At 41.2% G+C, this 20636-nt stretch overlaps 1 protein-coding gene across 1 annotated transcript in view; it reads right to left on the bottom strand.

Annotated features, from left to right (window-relative positions):
• The window catches only part of LOC145799759 (uncharacterized), a 150417-nt gene extending 130142 nt beyond the window's left edge, over window positions 1-20275 (bottom strand). The window contains exons 1-2 of the mRNA XM_082889392.1: window positions 20166-20275; window positions 19764-19851 (exon numbers count right to left, since the gene is read on the bottom strand). Coding sequence (XP_082745518.1) covers window positions 19764-19851; window positions 20166-20275 — 198 coding nt within the window. The remainder of the gene's footprint in view (window positions 1-19763; window positions 19852-20165) is intronic.
• Between the last annotated feature and the right edge of the window lie 361 nt (window positions 20276-20636).

Here is a 20636-nt window from a genome sequence, read left to right as displayed (position 1 = left end):
CTGTGCATTGATTACCGGGAACTGAACAAGGTAACGATAAAGAACAAATATCCCTTACCCCGTATTGATGACTTATTTGACCAATTGCAGGGATCACAGGTGTTTTCTAAGATTGATTTGAGATCCGGGTATCATCAGCTAAAGGTTAAAGCAGAGGATGTTGAGAAAACAACTTTCAGAACGAGGTATGGTCATTTTGAGTTTCTTGTTATGCCATTTGGAGTGACTAATGCTCCGGCAGCATTTATGGACTTAATGAATAGAATTTTTAAAACCTACCTTGATGAGTTTGTTGTAGTCTTCATCGATGATATTTTGATATACTCTAAAGATAGACTTGAACATGAACGTCATTTGAGGACTGTTTTACAAATACTTCGGGAAAGGAAATTATTTGCTAAACTAAAGAAATATGAATTTTGGTTGGATGAGGTTGTTTTCTTAGGGCATGTGATCAACAAGGAAGGAATTTCAGTGGACCCGCAGAAAATAGAAGCAATTGTGAATTGGCCTACACCAACTAATGTGACAGAAGTTCGCAGTTTCATGGGCTTGGCCGGGTACTACAGGAGGTTTGTAAAGGACTTTTCGAAATTAGCTGTGCCTCTTACCCAATTGACACGTAAAGGACAACCATTTGAGTGGAATAGTGAAAGAGAATCAGCCTTTCATGAATTGAAGATAAGACTGACCACTGCACCAATTTTGACACTACCTTCAGGTACGGAAAATTTTGTGATTTTCAGTGACGCATCTTATAAGGGTTTGGGCTGTGTGTTAATGCAGAACGGAAAGGTTATCGCTTACGCCTCCCGACAGTTGAGGCCACATGAGAAAAATTATCCAACACATGACCTAGAATTGGCCGCAGTTGTTTTTGCTTTGAAAATCTGGCGGCATTACTTGTATGGGGCAAAGTGTGAAGTCTACACGGATCATAAGAGCCTGAAATACTTCTTCACGCAGAAAGAGTTGAATATGCGTCAGAGAAGATGGCTAGAGCTGATAAAAGACTACGACCTAGAGATTCAGTACCATCCCGGGAAAGCTAATACAGTGGCTGATGCCTTGAGCAGAAAATCAACAGGGAGTATGGCTTGTTTGCTTACTGAACAAAGGGAGATTTTGCAAGACTTTGAAAAGTCTGAAATTGAAGTGGTGGTATGCGAACAGGGCGGATTGATAGCCGCTATTACAGCCGAACCGGCAATTGTTGATGAGATCAAGCGGAAACAGAAAGAAGATGAGTTCCTCAGAAAGGTGATTGATGAATTTGAAGTAAGCCCAAAGGCAGAGTTCAGTGTCGAGAATGGAATGTTGAAATTTCGAAACCGAATATGTGTCCCAGATATCCCGGAGCTAAGGAAGAGGGTTTTAGATGAAGCCCACAGATCTGTATTTGCTATGCATCCGGGTAATAATGAAATGTATCGGGATTTGAAACAAACCTACTGGTGGCCTAAAATGAAGAAAGAGATTGCAGAATATGTGTCCAAGTGCCTCCAGTGTCAGCAAGTTAAGGCTGAACATCAGAAACCAGGCGGTCTACTTCAACCTCTCCCTATTCCTGAATAGAAGTGGGAACATGTGACTATGGATTTCGTTGTTGGCCTACCTCGGACTTCCCGAGGTATGGACTCTGTTTGGGTTGTAGTTGACAGACTGACCAAATTTGCACATTTTCTGCCTGTCAAAACTACATTTACTGCTTATAGATTGGCTACTATTTATGTTGATGAAATTGTCCGGTTACACGGAGTTCCGGTGTCCATTGTGTCAGATAGGGACCCGAAATTTGTATCTAGATTGTGGAAGAGTTTGCAGGAAGCTATGGGAACAGAACTAAGGTTCAGTACTGCATTCCACCCACAGACAGATGGGCAGTCAGAAAGAACGATACGGACTTTGGAAGATATGCTTCGCATGTGTGCTTTGGATTTCCAGGGGAGTTGGGAAGGCTATTTGCCGCTTGCAGAGTTTGCTTATAATAACAGCTTCCACTCCAGCATCGGTATGGCACCATACGAGGCTTTGTATGGTAGGAGGTGTAGATCACCTATTTGTTGGACAGAGGTCGGGGACAGAGCTTTACTTGGGCCTGAGATTGTACAAGACACCTCTGAAAAGATAAAAACTATTCGACAAAGGCTCAAGACCAACAGAAGAGTTACGCAGACGTCCGGAGAAGACCTCTTGAGTATGAGGTCGGCGACCATGTGTTCATCCGTGTTTCTCCAATGAAAGGCCAAGTCAGGTTTGGGAAAAAGGGCAAGTTGTCGCCCCGCTATATTGGGCCGTTCCAGATTTTGGAAAGGCTTGGTCCAGTTGCCTACAGGGTTGCTTTGCCACCGGGATTTGAGCAAATCCACAATGTGTTTCATGTGTCAATGTTGAGGGGTTACCTCCGAGACCCGTTGCATGTGATTGATTATCACCGGGTTGCTATAGATGAAAACATGGAATATGCCGAATGGCCGGAAAGAGTTGTTGACCGACAAGTGAAAGAATTGAGAAACAAATCCATTCCAATGGTGAAAGTGGAATGGAAGGAACACTATGGGACAGATGCTACATGGGAAAAAGAGGAGGAAATGCGTCTACGCTATCCACACTTGTTTCCCGACGAAGGTAAATTAAGTTTGGAGGACCAAACTTCCTAAAGGGGGAAGACTATAATACCCCTGTTCCGTAGTATGCCAATTGGTCCTTAAATTGAGTATGATTACGTGTTTACCATGATTTTATGTGCCATTATGTGAATATATGTGATTTTGAAGTTTTATCTGTTCACCGTAGGAATATCTGTTTGAATAATCAGCTTTGGAAATTTAATTGAGGGCCTTATCGGCCACAGAACCCGGAATTGATTACGCCATTGTGATTGGCATAATTTTTAGAGCCTACGGTGAAATTTAATTGAAAAATTGATTCGGGCCAGATTAAATTGAATTATTTAATGGCATTGTGCTCAAATTGTTTAATATCTTAATTGTGGCAAGTGGGACTTCTTGTGTTTGAGCACTACACTTCTCATTCTCTCATATACCTTCCTTTTTGGCTGATCAAACTCTAAGAAAGGGGGGAGGTCGGCTGCTAGAGAGAGTGAGGGAGAAAGTTGTGTAATTTTTGGCCCAAGGTTACGAATTTGAAGTCCAACTCAAGAACTGACCATAGATTGAGCTTCTAGGTAAGTGATTGTTTATGAATTCATGAGTTTGAACTTGTGATTTTGCGAATTAAAGGTTAATTGGTGATCAAGAACAAGAGTTGTACTCTAGTTGATGGAATTGAAGTTAAAATGCACATGCATGTATAGAATCACCATGGTTTTGCATAATCAAGCATGTATTGGGATGAATATAGAAATATGAGTGTTAAATCCTACATGCAAGCATGTTTTTGTTGTGTTCCATGAGAATGAACACCATTTGCATTGATTGGAATAGAAATGGCGTCAAGAATTGACATGCATGCATGATTGATGAAGATATGAAACTTAAATGCATGAATTTAATGTATTGGAAGTAAGTTTGTGTAGACACCCCATTTTTGACCGCCCTTAAGACTTGGGCACTACTGATGGTTTGCTCGGTGTTGAGAGATGTGCAGGGCAAAGAATCAGTTTCTTCGGCAAGAAGAGAGGCAAATCCTTCAAAACACTTTGTTTAGGGGTTTGGAGTTGAAGAAAAGAAGAAAGGAGAGGAGAAAACTAGTTTGGGAGAAGTTCGGCATGAATCCGGGTAGAAGCGAGTCGAGCAGCCCCCGCTGAATTGGGCTTATCTATCTGTACACTTGGAGTTTAGCTATGGGGCCACCACCGTCGGAAAGCTTACTTCCGGGGCTTCACTTTGCACTCAAGAATCTCCTAGAGCCAAGTCCGGGTGGGGGAGATATGGTCAGTTGAAGTCGGGCATCATCCCGGTTGGATCGAATCTGCGCGGCTTCACGGAAAAGGGCATAACTTTTTGCACAGAAGGAATTTTAATGCAAGGTTTGCGCCATTGGAAAGCTAACTTCCGGGGCTTCAATTTGGACACCAACCGGCACTTTTTTGACCTCACCGGCCACCCATCGGCACTCTGTTTGTGCCGACCGGCAATTTATTGTGCCGACCGGCCATTTATTGTGTCGACCGGCAGATTAAAGTGGCCGGCCGGCAGTTTTTGCTAGCCGACGACCTTCCGGAGCATTCTGTAGATTGAGTGGATTCCAGCTGTGCCAGCTGGAATGCACAGAATCGATCCCCCACGTGTATGTGTGTTTGTTTTGCACCTTGTGAGCCTTTGAACCCCTTAACCTTCTAGAAGCTTGAACCCTTTGGCAAAGCTTCTTGGAGAAGCTTGGCCAGCTGTTTTAGCTTCCTCTAGAAGCCTTGCACCCCCTTGAACCCCTTTGACCCTTTCCCTTTACTTAGCTTGTAAGCTAAATGCTTCCCTTGCCTTATATAAGCACCTCTCCTCCTCCTTTGTTTAGGTTGGATTTTTTGGAACAAAAAACCAGAGATATATAGATATATCTGATATACATACACACAACCCTTGATCTCTCTCTATATCTCTCTCATTCAACCACCAAATACCCTTGTTCTTGGGCCATTTCTTCATCAACTCATAGCACAAGGCATCCAGCGCCTATTCCAGCAGCTTGAGGCTGTCCTCCAGAGGTTGAAAGCTCCCAAACTCAGTCCAAAGGTTGCTAAAGATTGGTTCTACAAGGGTGAGTCCTACTTTCCCTCTTTTGCGCATTTTTTTAGCCTATATCTTAGCTCCTTGTAGTTACATCTTTGGGCTCCGACCCAAACTTCAAATCATCATATTTTGAGGTCCTCTTCATGTTTGATTGAGGACCTATTGCTGTTTGAGGACAGTAGCTTGCACTTGCTTCATTACCCCTCTTAAATGCCATAATCTCGCATGTATTTTTTTGGCCTGTGTATGATCTGTTTTAGAGCCTGATGTAAACTGAAAATAGGCTTATTTTGAGCCCTTCTTCAACATCGAAGAAGGGCTCAACACTGTTTGGGACTTCCATGTTGTACTCCCCTTTATATCCTCCTTTTGGTCCCATTTTTGTATGTCTTGGCAGCCCCTGATGTTGCTGTTTTTGGACTTTGGTCCGAACTAAAAACAGCCATATTTTGACCCCCTTGTCATGTTTTATTAAGGGTCTTTGGCTTTTTGATGAATGTTTTGCATACTTGCTTCTTTGGCCACCTTTTGGCCCATTTCTTGCATAAGAGCTTAGCCCTATCCATGTTTGTTTTTGGGGCTTTTACAGTTCTGTAAATGTGCATATTTTGGGTTCCTCTTCAATGTTGTTGAAGGGCCCTAACCTATTCAGAGTTAGCAGCTGTGAGTTGCTTCATAATCGCATGTTTAGGGCCGTTTTTGTATGCCATTTTAGCCCCGTCTTTGCTTGCTGATTGGCCATGTCATAAACTGTAAAAATGCTTGTCTCAGAGCTGTCTTGCTTCTGTCTTCATGCTCCATGTCCATATTATGCATGCTTTGTATAGCTGTAAGCCATTTCGGGTGCCTAATTTCGCATTTCGGGAGGAATTCCATGCATCGGGCGTACTTTCGCCTCATTTCGGGGCTGTTTTGCCCCTCATTTTGCTGCTGAAATCCCATTGGCATGTTTGCATATCATTTCCACGCCATTGCATTGCGTATGCCATTGCCTCGGTTTGCGTGCCCGTGTGTACGCATTTCGAGGCGCTTCATTTTCATTCATCGGCCTCTTATGTGAGTGTGGCTGAGGCTCTCTCATGTTAGTATAAGTCCATGTTGCATTCTATATGCCGTTTTAGCCATTGCATTGCATATGCCATTGCCTCGGTTTGCGTGCTCGTGTGCACGCATTTCGAGGCACTTCATTTTCATATTATGGCCACTGTTTTAGGCCTATTTGGGGCTGCCTAATTCATGTTTAAGTCCATCTTCTATTTGGTTTGCATGCTTACCTTGCATGTTTGCTTGTAAGCTTTGCATGATTACATTGCATTGTTCGTGTTGCATGATAGCTAACATGCTTAGGTTGCATTGCATCAACATGCATTCCTTGTCCCTTGATTTGGGTGATAGGGATTGGGAGTTTGTTTGATTGATTTGCATTGCATTTGAAATCAAAGTTGCATACTTGATTCCTTGGGCCATCATGCATGGAAATGCGTGATTGGTGGTCCGAGAATTGAGGCACATGCCCCTTTGAGTCATTACCATGATAAGGGACATGAATGGTGCATATATGCCTTGAATTGTGCTGCCATGCTTTGTTTTGCACTCTGTTGCTGTCAATTGCAGGTTCTGCAGACATTCCTTGCCGACCGGCAGTATATATTGCCGACCGGCAGTAAACAAGCAGCCGATGGATTCATCTTGTGCCGGTGACTACACCGCACTGCCGGTGGCAATTCTACTCAGCCGGTGGCACTCCCCAGTGTCCAGGGATGCAACCCTGAGGTTTTGACAGCCTCCAGAGGAGCAGAGGAAAGAAAACAGAGGCAGCTTGCGCATGGCGGCGCATTTCCCGAGGTGTTTACTGCTTTTCTTAGTCTATTTTAATTTGTTAATTAAATTAGGCAATTTGTAATATTTAATTAGCTTGCGTAGTTAATTAATTTGTAATATTTATTCGGTCCCTCCGAGTGAGGGTAAATCTGTAATAAGTGTGTGTGGGTGGTGTGTATGTCTTCCAACCTCACGTCTTTCTTCCCTTTTATTTACCTGCTTACGATGGTAGATTAGGGCACGTTTAATTTAGCATACCTTATGCTATGCATGCGTGCATCCATGCATTTGTACTGCATGCATTAGGCTCGGTACATCACGCTAACTGCATTCGTACTTCAATTCAAAAATTGACTATGTGATAGTTGATCGCATTTCATATGCCATGCTTAGGTTAACCGAGCCTGTTTAGATTGCATCTTTGCATGTGTTGCATTAGCCATTTTTAACATGAACTAGGATCATGCATGTTTGCTAACCAGTTTACTGTTTTGGCACGGAGTACGATGTAAGTATTTATGCTTTAGCATATCGCATGCGTGTGAATGTTGCCATGATAGCATGATTACCATGGGGCTAGCTGCTTATGTGATATAACTGCTTGAATGCCTGTGGATGGAGGTTGAATTACCTAAATTGGAATAATGCATTAAAACTGTGAGTTTTAAGCCCACTAGATAGTGGCAAAATCATCTTCTCTAAAAGCCCACTTGAGGGTGGCAAAATCTGCATTTTAGCCTACTTGCGAGTAGCAAACCATTTTCAAAACAAACATAAAATGTTTTGTTCCAATTTGGGCGATTTGGTCTATACTTGTCTGCTGCGCGCATAACATAGTAATTCTAGGCTAACAATTGGTTTAAGAACACATAAAGTTTTCAAAAACGGATATCACGGTTAGTAGAGGCCGGTCTTCGGACCGGGCGAAAGGGGGTGCTCATAGCTGACCTTCCCCGATCGTACCCAAGCCCCCGAGCCGAGACAACTCCGGTGATGACGGACATGTGGCCTTCGGCACCGAGTCAGGGTTTCCTAAATTTCCCCATTTTAAAAATATTTAGGTGGCGACTCTGTATCTGGCAAAGCAGTCCATGTTTGGCACTACTTTTTCAAAAAAATCTGTTTTCTCAAACGATTTGCCAGATTTGGACTCTTTGGTTCAGATTAAGAACCGTGACACAAATCGAGTCCGAACTGTAGCATGAGGCCCACCGGGGCGCGTCTACAGTTTGGTATAGTTTGGGTTTGCATGTGATTGATTCATGGGAATTGAGTTTCAATATGTGGTAATTTGGTGTCTATATCATGTTAGTACACATATATATGAAGTTTGAGCCGAAATCATGCATTTGGGGCCCTTGAATTCGATGTTGGAACTCAAGAACACAGTTCTGGGTTTTCCAGAATTTTGATGTCCGCTCGAGCAGGGTAATGGCCGCTCGAGCGGGAAAATCGTGCTCCCAGCATTTTTGCAGAGTTGGATGTCCGCTCGAGCGGGACGTATCACGCTCGAGCGTGGAATTTTGTAGACAGGCCTTCCGCTCGAGCGCCCTATTTAACGCTCGAGCGTAATTTTCATGCAACCAGTACTTTTGCAGGCCTTAAGGGTCCGCTCGAGCGGATAAGTTGACGCTCGAGCGGGGACCCTGCTTCCTGGAATTTTGTTTATGCGTTCTGTGTTTCGTTTTCCGTTCCCTTTCACTTGTAAGCACTCTTAGGCATATGTTAAACATTGTAAACGAGTTATTGAGATAAAAATAAAGCCTAAAGAGGAATATATGAATGAAAGAACGGATTGAACTATTAGTGACCCTTTTGTACTCATGAAATGTGTAGGGTCAAGCTCCAGGGCGCATCCACAAGCCGATCACTGTGAGTAATATCAATATTTGAAAGCTTGTCAAATGTCCAATTGTTATTCCCCTATAAACTGTATAAGTTGTTAATTGGGATTGTGGACAAAAGTCTGACAGGAGTAAATGAATGGACCGAAGGTCGTTTTGATAGGAATAGACCGAAGGTCGTTTTGGTATAAATGGACCGAAGGTCGTTTTGATAAGAACGAATGGACCGAAGGTCGTTTTGATGTAAATGAATGGACCAAAGGTCGTTTTGACATGAATGAGTGGGCCAAAGGCCGTTTTGATATGAAAGAGTGGGCCAAAGGCCGCTTTGATATGAAAGAGTGGGCCAAAGGCCGTTTTGATATGAAAGAGTGGGCCAAAGGCCGCTTTGATATGAAAGAGTGGGCCAAAGGCCGTTTTGACATGAAAGAGTGGGCCAAAGGCCGTTTCGACATAAGTGAATGGGCCGAAGGCCGTTTCGCCATGAATGGAAATCCGAATGGGCCAAAGGCCAGAATTTTAGGACTATAGTTACTTGATTTGAATGTTGTATAGATATATACATATATATTCGCTAAATAGAATTATGAATTGGGCCCAAGGCCGTTTGGTGCATGTTGTTCTACGTATTGTCATATAACTGTCACGTTTGATATTATTCACTGGGCTATCGCTCACGCTCATTCATGTGTTTGTAGGTGAGCCAAGGGAAGTCCAAACCCAGCCCCAGTGAAGTCTGCTAGGAAAAATCCGAGTTTTGGGGAAGTCAGCCTTGCATCTCACTCTTGAGACCTACCCTTGCCTTTTGCTATGTAATTATATCTTGTCTTGCCGGTAGGGACTTTATGTAAATATGTAATAGTCTGTCATAGGTTGACTTGTTTTGGATGATCCTGTTTGTAATGAATTTTGTGAAACTGTACTTTTGAACTGTGGGTTATTAACGTAACTGAATATGGTCTGTTGATGTGCATATAAGCACGGCTCTATGGACAAAGTTTTTATTTATTGCTTCCGTTTGGCCCCTTCACTCTGACAAATTATGTTTGTTTTGGTCTGAGGCCGTAGGTAATCTCAGGATTACTGGCCGGTTATGTCCTTAACCCATAGGGGCGGGTTCGGGTCATGACAATATACATCATCAAACAATACATAAAGTTAATGTATTCTTTCAACTGTCATATACGATGACGCATTCCATTGATTAGTTTTAGTTTGCCTAATCATCATGCATTGTCTAAAACAGTCACGACTACCCTCCACCGGTAGCCCAAGGCAATTATTTCTAAACAGATAATAAATGCGTTAACAAATAATTTATCCATATTTCCAAAAGTGAGCGATTTATAAATCCAACTTCACTAATCCATCTCATAATGAGCCAATTTCATTATATTCAACTCAATTCCATATTTTCTCAACATTTGTCATTAATTACACTAGTGACCCAAAAATACCCAAACATGGCATTTTCCCCTTGATTCCCAATATTGACTCCAAGAGTCCATATATTACCAACAACATCAATATACTCATTTTGAAACCCAAATACGTATTTATGGTCCAAAATAAACAAAACCCCCTTTTCAAAATTAAACATTTGAAACCCTAGTTTTCAAAACCCAAAACCATTTAAACAAAAACTCAATATCTAGGTCAAAACCCATAAAAGTGAGTGGGAATCCCTACCTCAAATTCGGAGCCCAAGGGAAGGAGATGAAGAAAACCAAAATGCTCCAAACTCCAAGATCCACGGATCAAAACGAAACCCTCGACGATCAACACAACTTTTACAAAGGCCAAAGGAAAGGGAAGCATTCTAACTAGATCAAACCCTAGAGAGAAGGGAGTTTCTAGAGAGAGAGGCTCTCAAAATCGGTTTTGGGAAAGTAAGAGAGAGAGTGAATGTAAAAAGTGATTCAAAAATGCCTAACTGCCTTCTGATATACGACATTCCCGCTCGATCGAAGAACAGGACGCTCGAGCGTACAGCACAAAAATCTGGACACGCTCGAGCACAATAAGGCCTGCTCGAGTGCCAAGACACAAGAATAAAGTACATCCGCTCGAGCGTGAAAAACCAGTCCGCTCGAGCGTAGATTTCCCCCTCCCAGAACTTACACCAAAAATGTATTACCCGCTCGAGTCCCAACAAGCCCACTCGAGCGCGACCCGCTTGAGCACAGGAAATCCGCTCGAGCGCAGAAATCACACCTGCAGAAGTTTTGCAGAGCACCAAAAATACTGGGAGTGTGCAATCTCCGCTCGAGCGCTAGACGACCCGCTCGAGCGGAACGATCAAAAACCTGGCAACAAGATTTTAGACCAAGGCTCAACCCACCTGCTCGAAACATGCCCAACACATCCTAAAACTCAAACAAATGGAATCAAAGGATGACAATAAGATAGATATAACTACCAACTCCACAGAACCAAATTCCAGAATACAACAGATATCAAAAGGGAAAACCGGGATTGCTATACTTCTGGAGCATACAGATATGAAACACGTCATGAACCCCAGAAAGCCCCTTATGCGCTATAGGATTTCAAAAGGTCCAATAAATCTAAAAGACAAACTTCCCACTCTTCCTAAACCTCATTAAACCCCATCTCGAAAATATTTTCAAGAAGATATGATCTCCTACCTCAAATGATAACGGTTTCCTTCTACGGTTAGCATAACTCTTTTGACGACTCTGAGCCAAAACCAACCTCTTACGGATAAGTGCAACATTTTTCGTCATTTTTTGGACTAACTCAAGGCCTAACATAGGTGCATCACCCACCTCGGCCCAACATACATGAGATTTACACGATTTTCCATACAAAGCCTCAAATGGTGCCATGCCAATACTCACCTAAAAGCTATTGTTATAAGCAAACTCCACTAAAGGCAAGTGCCTCTCCCACAAACGCTTAAGGTCAAGAACACAACATTGAAGCATATCTTCTAGGATCTGAATGGGACACTCTGACTGCCCATTAGTTTGAGGATGATAAGCGGTGCTAAATGTCAATCTAGTGCCTAAGGCATTCTATAGGCTTTGCCACAATCGAGCCATGAAATGCGGATCTCTATTTGAAACAATAGTCACAGGGACCCCGTGAAGTCGGACTATGTCCCTAACATAAAGGTCGGCAAGATAATCTACCGAGTCACTCATGCGCATAGGTACAAAGTGTGCTGACTTGGTTAACCGATCAACTATCACCCATACAGCATCATTACCCCTGTTGAGTCCTCGGAAGATCCACAATAAAATCCATCGTGACATGCTCTCACTTCCACTCGGCTATAGGCAAGGGTTGCAACAAACCCGCTGGCCTGTGATGCTCGGCCTTCACTTGTTGACAAGTAAGACACCTTGAAACGAACAAGGCTCCATCTCTCTTCATTCCCTTTCACCAAAACTAGCGACTAAGGTCGTGATACTTCTTTATGCCTCATGGATGCACCACAAAGCGTGAATGGTAGAACTCTCAGAGTACCTACTCTCTACAAGACTCCGGCACAAAAAGACGGTCACTATATCTAACACTTGAGTCAGAATATATGTTAAAGCCTTTCTCTACCTTCCAACTAGATATCTTCTCCCGAAGGGTTTCTACCTCATGATCATCACGCTTTTCTTTTATAACTCGACTCACAAGTATAGGTTGTGCAACTATAGCAAACAAAGCTGTGGACTCAATAGACTTGCCAAGATGTAAGTCAAACTTACCAAAAGCGACCAACATCTCCCATTCTCAGATGGAAATACTAGCTACTATCACGACCTAAACCCGCTCCTATAGGTTTAGCGTCATAATCGCCTGTAATCTTAGATTACCTATGGCCTTTATTAACAAAGCATCTTTAGATTAATTTACGGGGCTTAGCGGAAGCAATATAAGACGTGAAGATAATCCATTATGTCGTGCTTATATGAAAAGACTTCACATTCAAGCTGTGCAACCAATTGTAAAGTGCATACATAACAAAAGTTTAAAACATCCAATCCATCCTACAAAACTCCATAATTTAAAATTAAACAAAAACCCCTATACAAAAACTAAAACAAAAAGTTCAAAACAAAAGGGGTTTAGACTTTGCTGGCTTCACACGAGTCCAAGCTGGTTCTTTCTCGAAAGCTCTGCGAAAGGCTGACAATGGGGTGACTCTGAGGCAATCTTTATCCTTGATGCTCAACTTGCTCACCTACATATACATAAAAATGGTGAGCTAGGGCCCAGTGAGTAATAACAAAATAAAGGGGTTATATGAATGGAGTTCGATAACATCTCAACTATCAATTCCAATTCTATTCAAATCTCGATATCAATAACCATTTCATTCAATTTACGTGGCACATCCAGTAGAGTAGCAATGTTTTAATGACTATGGGACCACAAGGGTCATTTAATGGGACAACGATGGGTCAATCAATATTCCATGTTCAATGTGACCATGTGGGTCTAACATCAAAGATTTTTGTATTTCAATTATTCAATGGGCCATGGTATTGTTTCCCCCTGGCGAGGGCTAATGGGCCAATGTATTGTTTCCTTCAGGCAAGGGCTTATTAAACAATGGGCCATGGTATTATCTCCCTCAGGCAAGGGCCTATTAAACAATGGGCAATGGTATTATATCCACCAGGCAAGGGACTTACTAAAGGATGCCACGATTACAATTTCAAATGGAACTTCATTCATTAAGGAAAATAACATTTCAATAAACCATTCCATCAATCATCATAACGTTTCGATAAACTATTCAATCATTCATGTATCGATTTTGAGAATAATGATAGTTTCGAAAATAAATATCACTTGAACATATCGTTATAAAGTTACTACTCACTATGGGTTCTATCGATGCTAGGCCTCAAATGTCCACTTTTACAAAACACATAACAAATACACAATTAAAGCACCATTCAATAACCATTTCACTTTACTTCAACTCTTCTTATGTGTTTCCAACTCATTCCATGATTATATGAGTTCAATTGGTGCACTTGAAATGATATGAGGATGCAAGTATGCACTTAAAGAGTTAGTTAAAATTTGCTGAAAACAGGGTCTTCATTCGAGCGTAACTTTGGTTGCTCGAGCGGTCTGCAAGACTCTGTAAAAGTACTGGTTGCTTAATTTTTAGGCTCGAGCCAACTTTCTGTCGCTCGAGCCATGAGTAATTCTAAACAGGGTTTGCTCGAGCACAAATTTTGCCTCTCGAGCCACCGTGTAATTCTCTGTAAAACTTCTAGAGCTTAACTTTTACGCTCGAGTGCCACTTTCTTTGCTTGAGCGAACTAGTCGAATTCTGGATTTTCCAGGTTTATGTTTGAAACTCAAAACATGATTCCAAAGGCTTAAAGCTTGCAAGTTTGGTACAACAACATGGAAAAACATTGTGTAACATGAAAACACTCTCAATTTGAAACCAATTTCTCAAAATCATGAATCGAATTCCAAAATCAAGCTTAAATCATGATGTTGAAACCATGCATGACATGAATTGCACTATTTTCTTTTCAAAACTCCCATGCATGAGATGAGAAATGTTAGAACTATGGAATACCTTCAAAAAAGTCAAGCACAGCTTCATGCATGTGGAAAAATTCATGAAATTCATACTCAAAATGATGATTCATGCATGCATGTACATAATCATGCTTAATTCTTCCATAATCAAGATGATCCTAGCTTATACTTCCTAAATTCATGCAAATGGTGTCAAAACTTGGTGAATTCATTTCTTACATGGAATATGAACAAGAATTAGGTATGGTTTCCATACCTAGAATTGAGTTCAAGTGCAATCCTAGCTCAAATCTTCAAGTCTTCCATAAATTCTCTACAATTCTCTTGTCCCTCTCTCTCTAGAGTTGATTCTTCCTCACTTTCTCTCTAAAATCGCAGCCAAGTGTTGTATAATATGAGTTTAAACATGATTAAGGCCTTATATAGGGTGTGATTAGCTTAGGCTAATTAAGTTTGCTTAAGGATAATTAATCTCACCCAATTTGATTAATTCTAATTATTTTATTCTAATTATTTCGATCCGAATCAAATTTTGATTAAAGTTGCCATAAAATTCTAAATATTCTAATTAATCTATTGGGCTAGTCAATTTTGGTTTCTGAAGCCATTTGGGCCTTCAATTTTTGATTCTAAGTCGATAAGTGATATTCCATGTATCAATAGATAATCGCAAAATTAAACATATCATCACACAATTAAACACACAATCATATAACTAAGCTTAATGAAATAATTGAATATAATATTACGGAGGTCGGGGTTATCATAGTTACACTACTAATGGATTTCCTACTCAAGGCATCGGCCACTACATTGGCCTTTGCTGGATGATAGAACAACTCAAAGTAGTAATCCTCTATAAATTCCATCTGCATTCTTTGCCTCAGATTCAAATCTTTCTATGAAAACAGATACTTCAGACTTTTGTGATCGGAAGAGACCTCAAACCTTTCACCACAAAGATAATATCTCCATATTTTCAAAGCAAAAATCATTGTTGCTAGTTCTAAGTCGTGAGAAAGATAGTTTCTCTCATGTGTTTTCAACTGTCGTGAGCCATAAGCTACTACCTTCCTCTCTTGCATCAAGACAAAACCCAAACCTTCCCGAGATGTATCACAATACACTGAGTAACCCAAACCCCTCTCCGGAATAATTAACACTGGAGCAGTGGTAAGTCTAACTTTAATCTCTTGAAATGACTTTCACAAGTCTCGCTCCACACAAATTTAATTCCCTTCCTCGTCAGTCTAGTTGGTGGTGATGCTAATCTAGAAAAATCCTTCACAAAACGTCGATAATACCTAGCTAATCCCAATAAACTCCGGATCTCAAATGCATTCTTAGGTTGTTCCCAATCCTGTATTGCCTCTATCTTAGAAGGGTCTACACCCCTTATCCGGATACCACATGGCCTAAGAATTTCAGCTCCTTCAGCAATAATTCACACTTCTCGAACTTAGCGTACAATTTGTGGACTCTAAGCAACTCAAGTACAATCTGCAAGTATTCCTCATGTTCCTCCTCAGAGGATGAGTAAATCAAGATGTTGTCAACAACAATGACGACAAAATGGTCAATGAACTCACAGAAGATTCGGTTCATCAAATCCGTAAACAAGGCCAGTGCGTTGGTTAGCCCAAAAGGCATCACTAGGAACTCTATAACGATTCTGGTTTAGACTTGATTCATTTTGAATTCTGGACTTGGGTTTCATGGTTCCATATTATTGTTCATGGCTTGCTTCCCTTGTACATCCTTAAATTTGGTTATTTGATTGTAGTGGTTGTGTTTGGAATAGGTTGGTTGCTTAGTTTTCAAACCTTTGTTGCGCAAAATTTTTACTACTCCGCTCGAGCGGCACTTCTTGCGCTCGAGTGGGCTTTGTGAACTCTCAGTACTTTTGTAGGTCTGCAAAACTACTAGGAGAGTGTATTCTATGCTCAAGCAGTTCTTTTTGCGATTGAGCGGTCTCAGCTCGAGTGGCCTTTCTTGCACTCAAGCGTTAGCCTGTTGTCTGCAAAACTACTTGGAGTGTGCATTCTGTGCTTGAGTGTTACTTCTTGTGCTTGAGCGGAACAACTTATTGTGTTTGATGCTCAAGCGTCACTTCTTGCACTCGAGCGGATTGCGCGTATATCAATTCGCAGCAGCACCTGTTTACATCACTTTTTCATATCTTTTTCTCTCAAAACCCTAGATCTAGAGTCTCTCTCTCTAAAACCTACATTCTCTCTACATTTTCACTTAGATCTAGTGATTTCTCTACCCATGTGCCTTTGTTAAAAAGGTAGAGTATCTCAAGGGCTATGTTTTAATCCGAATAGAGCTTGGTTTCGGCATCTTTGAAGTCTCTCCATCTCTTCCTTTGGTCTTCTAAACTTGAGGTAGGGACTTTCTACACTATTTTATGAGTTTTAACTTAGTTATTTGTTAATGTGTAAAGAATATTGGAACTTGGGATGATTTTGAACAAACCTAGGGTTTTGGTTTAAAATCAAAAGAGGAGTTTTCAAATGTATGTATGAAAAATGGTTATGGGAGAAGATGTGAGGATGTGTTGTGATAAATTTGTTTATTTTGATACCCGTGGTGGGTTTTGGAAGAAAAATGAGTTTTGTCCTAAAATATCTCAAATAGATATTTTGTATAAATATATAAAATTGGTATTAGGAATATGAAATTGGATGGATGTTTATATAAATGATGGAGTTGGATATGCATTATCTCTTACCTATGGAAAATCAGATAATTTATTTGTCTTGGAGATTGTATATCTGTTTAGAAATATCTGTTTTGGACTATCGGTGGATGATAGCTATGATTGTTGTAGAAATTACATGAGGATTAGGTGAATTGAAACTAATCTCTTATTCGTTGTCATTGAATATGACTGTCTTCAATACATTGTACATGTATAATGTTTGGGAGAAGAAAGGGGATGTACTCCATGTTTCAGAGGAGAAAGGAGATGGACTCCATTGAATTAAGTTGGCCTGTGTATCCATGGTGAAAGTCCCAAAAACCGCACATATACATGGGTGCCCATTTCCGCAGACAAAATATCCGTAAAATGGCAAAATGGAAGTGTTTGTATAATGGTTGTGTTGATTAGAAACCCGTTGAGTTGTACTCTTAGGGTGGTTGTCTGAATGAATTGGTGAATGAATCATGAAATAAGATAAAATGAATTGAGATAACATGAACTGCGATATAAAGCTTGGCATGGCATGGTCTAGCAAAAGAGTTATAAAATGATTTTTATCGTGGGCATTGAATATGCTTCTCATACTTATATCTTTGTTAAGATTCATATATTGTGTTAGATTGTTTCTATTGGACTTTAGCTCACCCTATTTGGGAAAAATCATTTTTAGGTATTGGAGATATGCCTCCACTAAGACAGTAGTTTGGGGAGATTTGGAGTAAGAGCTTCTTTTTTATTGTTTTTACTTTGTATAGCTAAGGGCTTAATTGTATTGAGCTAGACTCATTTTTGTTGTAACCAAGCAGTGACTTAGAAAGATGTAAGCCTTTAGGGCATATGAATATTTGTTTAGCTTTCATTACTTTTTACTATTTGCAACACATGCTGTAGATTCAGGTGAGCTATTTATGAATTTATATCGCACGTGTCACCTTTTGTATATTAACTCTAATGAATTAAAGTACTTTGTTTCAACTTGATTTCCACTTATGAGATGGGCTTATCATATTTATTTTGGGGCGTTACAAACTCATAATGGCCATACCGCGTACAGAATGCCGTCTTCTGGATATTCTCCTCCTTCACTCTCAATTAGTGATAACCCGATCTCAAGTCTATCTTAGAAAAGCAACAAGACCCCTTTAACTAGCCAAACAAGTCATCTATACGGGGTAGTGGGTACTTGTTCTTAACATTTACTCGGTTCAACTTCTAGTAATCAATACAAAGTTGCAAACTACCATCCTTCTTCTTAGCAAAGAGAGTCGATACTCCCCAAGGTGAAGTGCTAAGGTGCATAAAACACTTATCTAGCAATTCTTACAGTTGAATCTTTAACTCACTTAACTCAGCGGGTGCAAATCTATACAATGCCATGGAAATCGGTGCCGTGCCAGGCACTAAATCGATAGAGAACTCAATCTCACGGTGAGGTGGCAAACTAGTGAGATCCTCAGGAAAGACGTCCGGGTATTCACAAAATACCTTTAGCAACTCTACTTGGACCACATCACTCTCAACACCCAAGAATATAGCAAGAAAAAGAATAAGGTCACCTCAACCATGCAGATCATACACTGGCAACAAGGCTCTATCAACTTTCTCCCCCAGGAAATAAAAACAATCACCACTTGAGGTGCACACCGTAACTCTCTGACGGTAACAATTTATAATAGCCCGATAGGATGACAACCAATTAATTCCGGAAATGACATCAAAACTCAACATATTAATCAACACAAAAGTAAAAGGAAGTCGGCGACCGGCAACCTCTATCTCACAACCTCGATACCCCTGGTTCAACATAACCTCACCACCAACAAGTGACTCTACACTGAGTGGAAATGCTATCTAAGCCACTTCTAACCCCAATGTCGATGCAAATGTAGACGAAATGAAAGAATGCGATGCACCAATATCAATCAACACATTGGTAATAGAATTACACAACAAGAAATTACCTCTCACTACCGAAGATGCTGGTAACAAATCTGGCATGGTAAGAGTATACACACGTCCCGTAGGTCTCTGCTCTACCTACTTACCCTTCAGAGCATAAGTCTGAAACACTGACTGAGCCAAAAGAGGCTCCCTAGTTGCCCTTCGAGGCCTGAACTGACGATGTAGGTTGATGGCTCTATGCTTGCCTCAAACCAGATACACTAGATGTGCCACCCGACTGAGGGCAAAACCTCCTCACGTGCCTTGACTGCCCACACTAATAACAAGTAGGCAGTTGCCCTCTCTCTTGACTCTAGCTCTGAGGACAAGCTGCAGACGATGCAGACTGTTGCCCTCTTCCTCTCTGCGGGCAAACTAAAGACTTGTGGCCTAGCTGACCACACTTGAAACAAGTGATCCCACCTTGACCGCCTCGCCCTGACCCGGAACTCAAAACAGGAAAAATGGATCTAGACTATGCTCACTGGGATTGCTGTGGGGTGGAACCCTTTTGCCTCTTATTGTCCCGAGTCTCCTCCTAAACCTCCTGACTCCCTTGCTTGGAGCCCCTCGTCCACTCCTCCTTCGACTGAACCACGGTCTCAAGATGAGCCACTACCTCCATAAGGCGTTCGTAGTCTCTAATCATGGACCCAACCACTTTGAAAAGAAGCCTGGTCCTTGGTCTATTCTCGTACTCAATGCAACGACGTTCCTGTGTCACTACAAGTTCTAGTGCAAACCTCGATAAACTGGTAAAGGCAGCCTTAAACTCGGCCACTGATGTGTTAAGCTGCTAGAGCTTCAAAAACTGCTCTCTCAACTTCTCCGTAGCAGTGGGAGACAAAAACTTGTCTTGGAAGACGTTGACAAAGGCCTCCCAAGTCACTCCAATGTGTACACGCGCATGCTTCCACCACTGACCCGTATCTCCTTTCAATTAGAAGAATGCCAACGTCACTCTTAGCCCATCGTCCTCGAACGTCTTCACTATCTACTCTAGCCACTCATCCACCTTTAGTGGCTCTTTCGAATCCCCTAAAAACTCATGCGAATTAGCCTGGAAGAACGCCCTCTCCAGAAAAGACGACCCTATCTTGGATGGGTCTGAACTTGATTTTCAGCTCCGAGAATGTCCATGGATTCCTATAAAGCTCTGGCCATTTTACAGGCTAAAGCGCCCATGGCCTGCTGACCAACTAGTTCGGCCACATTGGCCTGACCAACCCCTACCTCCTGTGCCAGAATATTATCCGGTAATGGCACCTCTTGCAGTCCAGGCCTGCCACGCCTACCGCCACTACGTCCACTTCCTGACATCCTAACGAAGGGAACACACGAGAGTAGCAAATTGATAAATGTGCCAAAGTTAACTCACTTGCGTCCTAAAGCGGTGGACAACAATTAATTCACTCCATATGAGCACGTAGTCACGCAAACACATGCGAATTTCCTTTCTAGATAATGATCGTCCCGCGACATTACCAGAGTTCTAGTTAGAAATAATAGTGATTAAGTGCTCTTCTAACAGGACTTCTAGAAACTCGTTGACCCAATCAATATCTTAGAAATTAAATCCCATACCCATCTAATCACATAAGCATGTTATCACATAGCATACCACGTTTACTTTACCATAAACTAGTGAGATAACCCATTGTGGTAAAACCACATCCCACGATCCCAAAGTATCCAAACCCGGTAGCTTTGATACCAAGTTGGGACGCCCCAAAAACAATAACCATAATTCATTCCAGGATAATTATTAAATAACAACATGCATCGAAATAATTCTTCTATTCATATGATTCCATTGTACAAAAAGTAACACATAAAGTTATACATTCAAAAGTCCAAACCTTGAATCTATAACATGTGCCACAAGTTAAAGATATGAAATAAAAGTTAAACAGATAAATAAATGCCCTAATAACTATAACTTTCAAGACGATGCTTGTTCCAACAAGAGTGAGTTTAACTCAATACAGTTTAAGCTATAGGTTTGTACAAAATTATTACAACAATAACACAAAAATAAAGCTCTTGGCTCCAAGTCCTCCCAACCTATGGCCTTGGTAGAGGCATATCATCACCACCTGAAAATGG

The sequence above is a fragment of the Camellia sinensis genome, chromosome 9 (genome assembly GCF_055761805.1).
Source record: "Camellia sinensis isolate YWXY chromosome 9, ASM5576180v1, whole genome shotgun sequence".
NCBI classification, from domain to species: domain Eukaryota; kingdom Viridiplantae; phylum Streptophyta; class Magnoliopsida; order Ericales; family Theaceae; genus Camellia; species Camellia sinensis.
The sequence above is the reverse complement of the archived record's forward strand: the minus strand, read 5'-3'. Positions and strand labels throughout refer to the sequence as shown.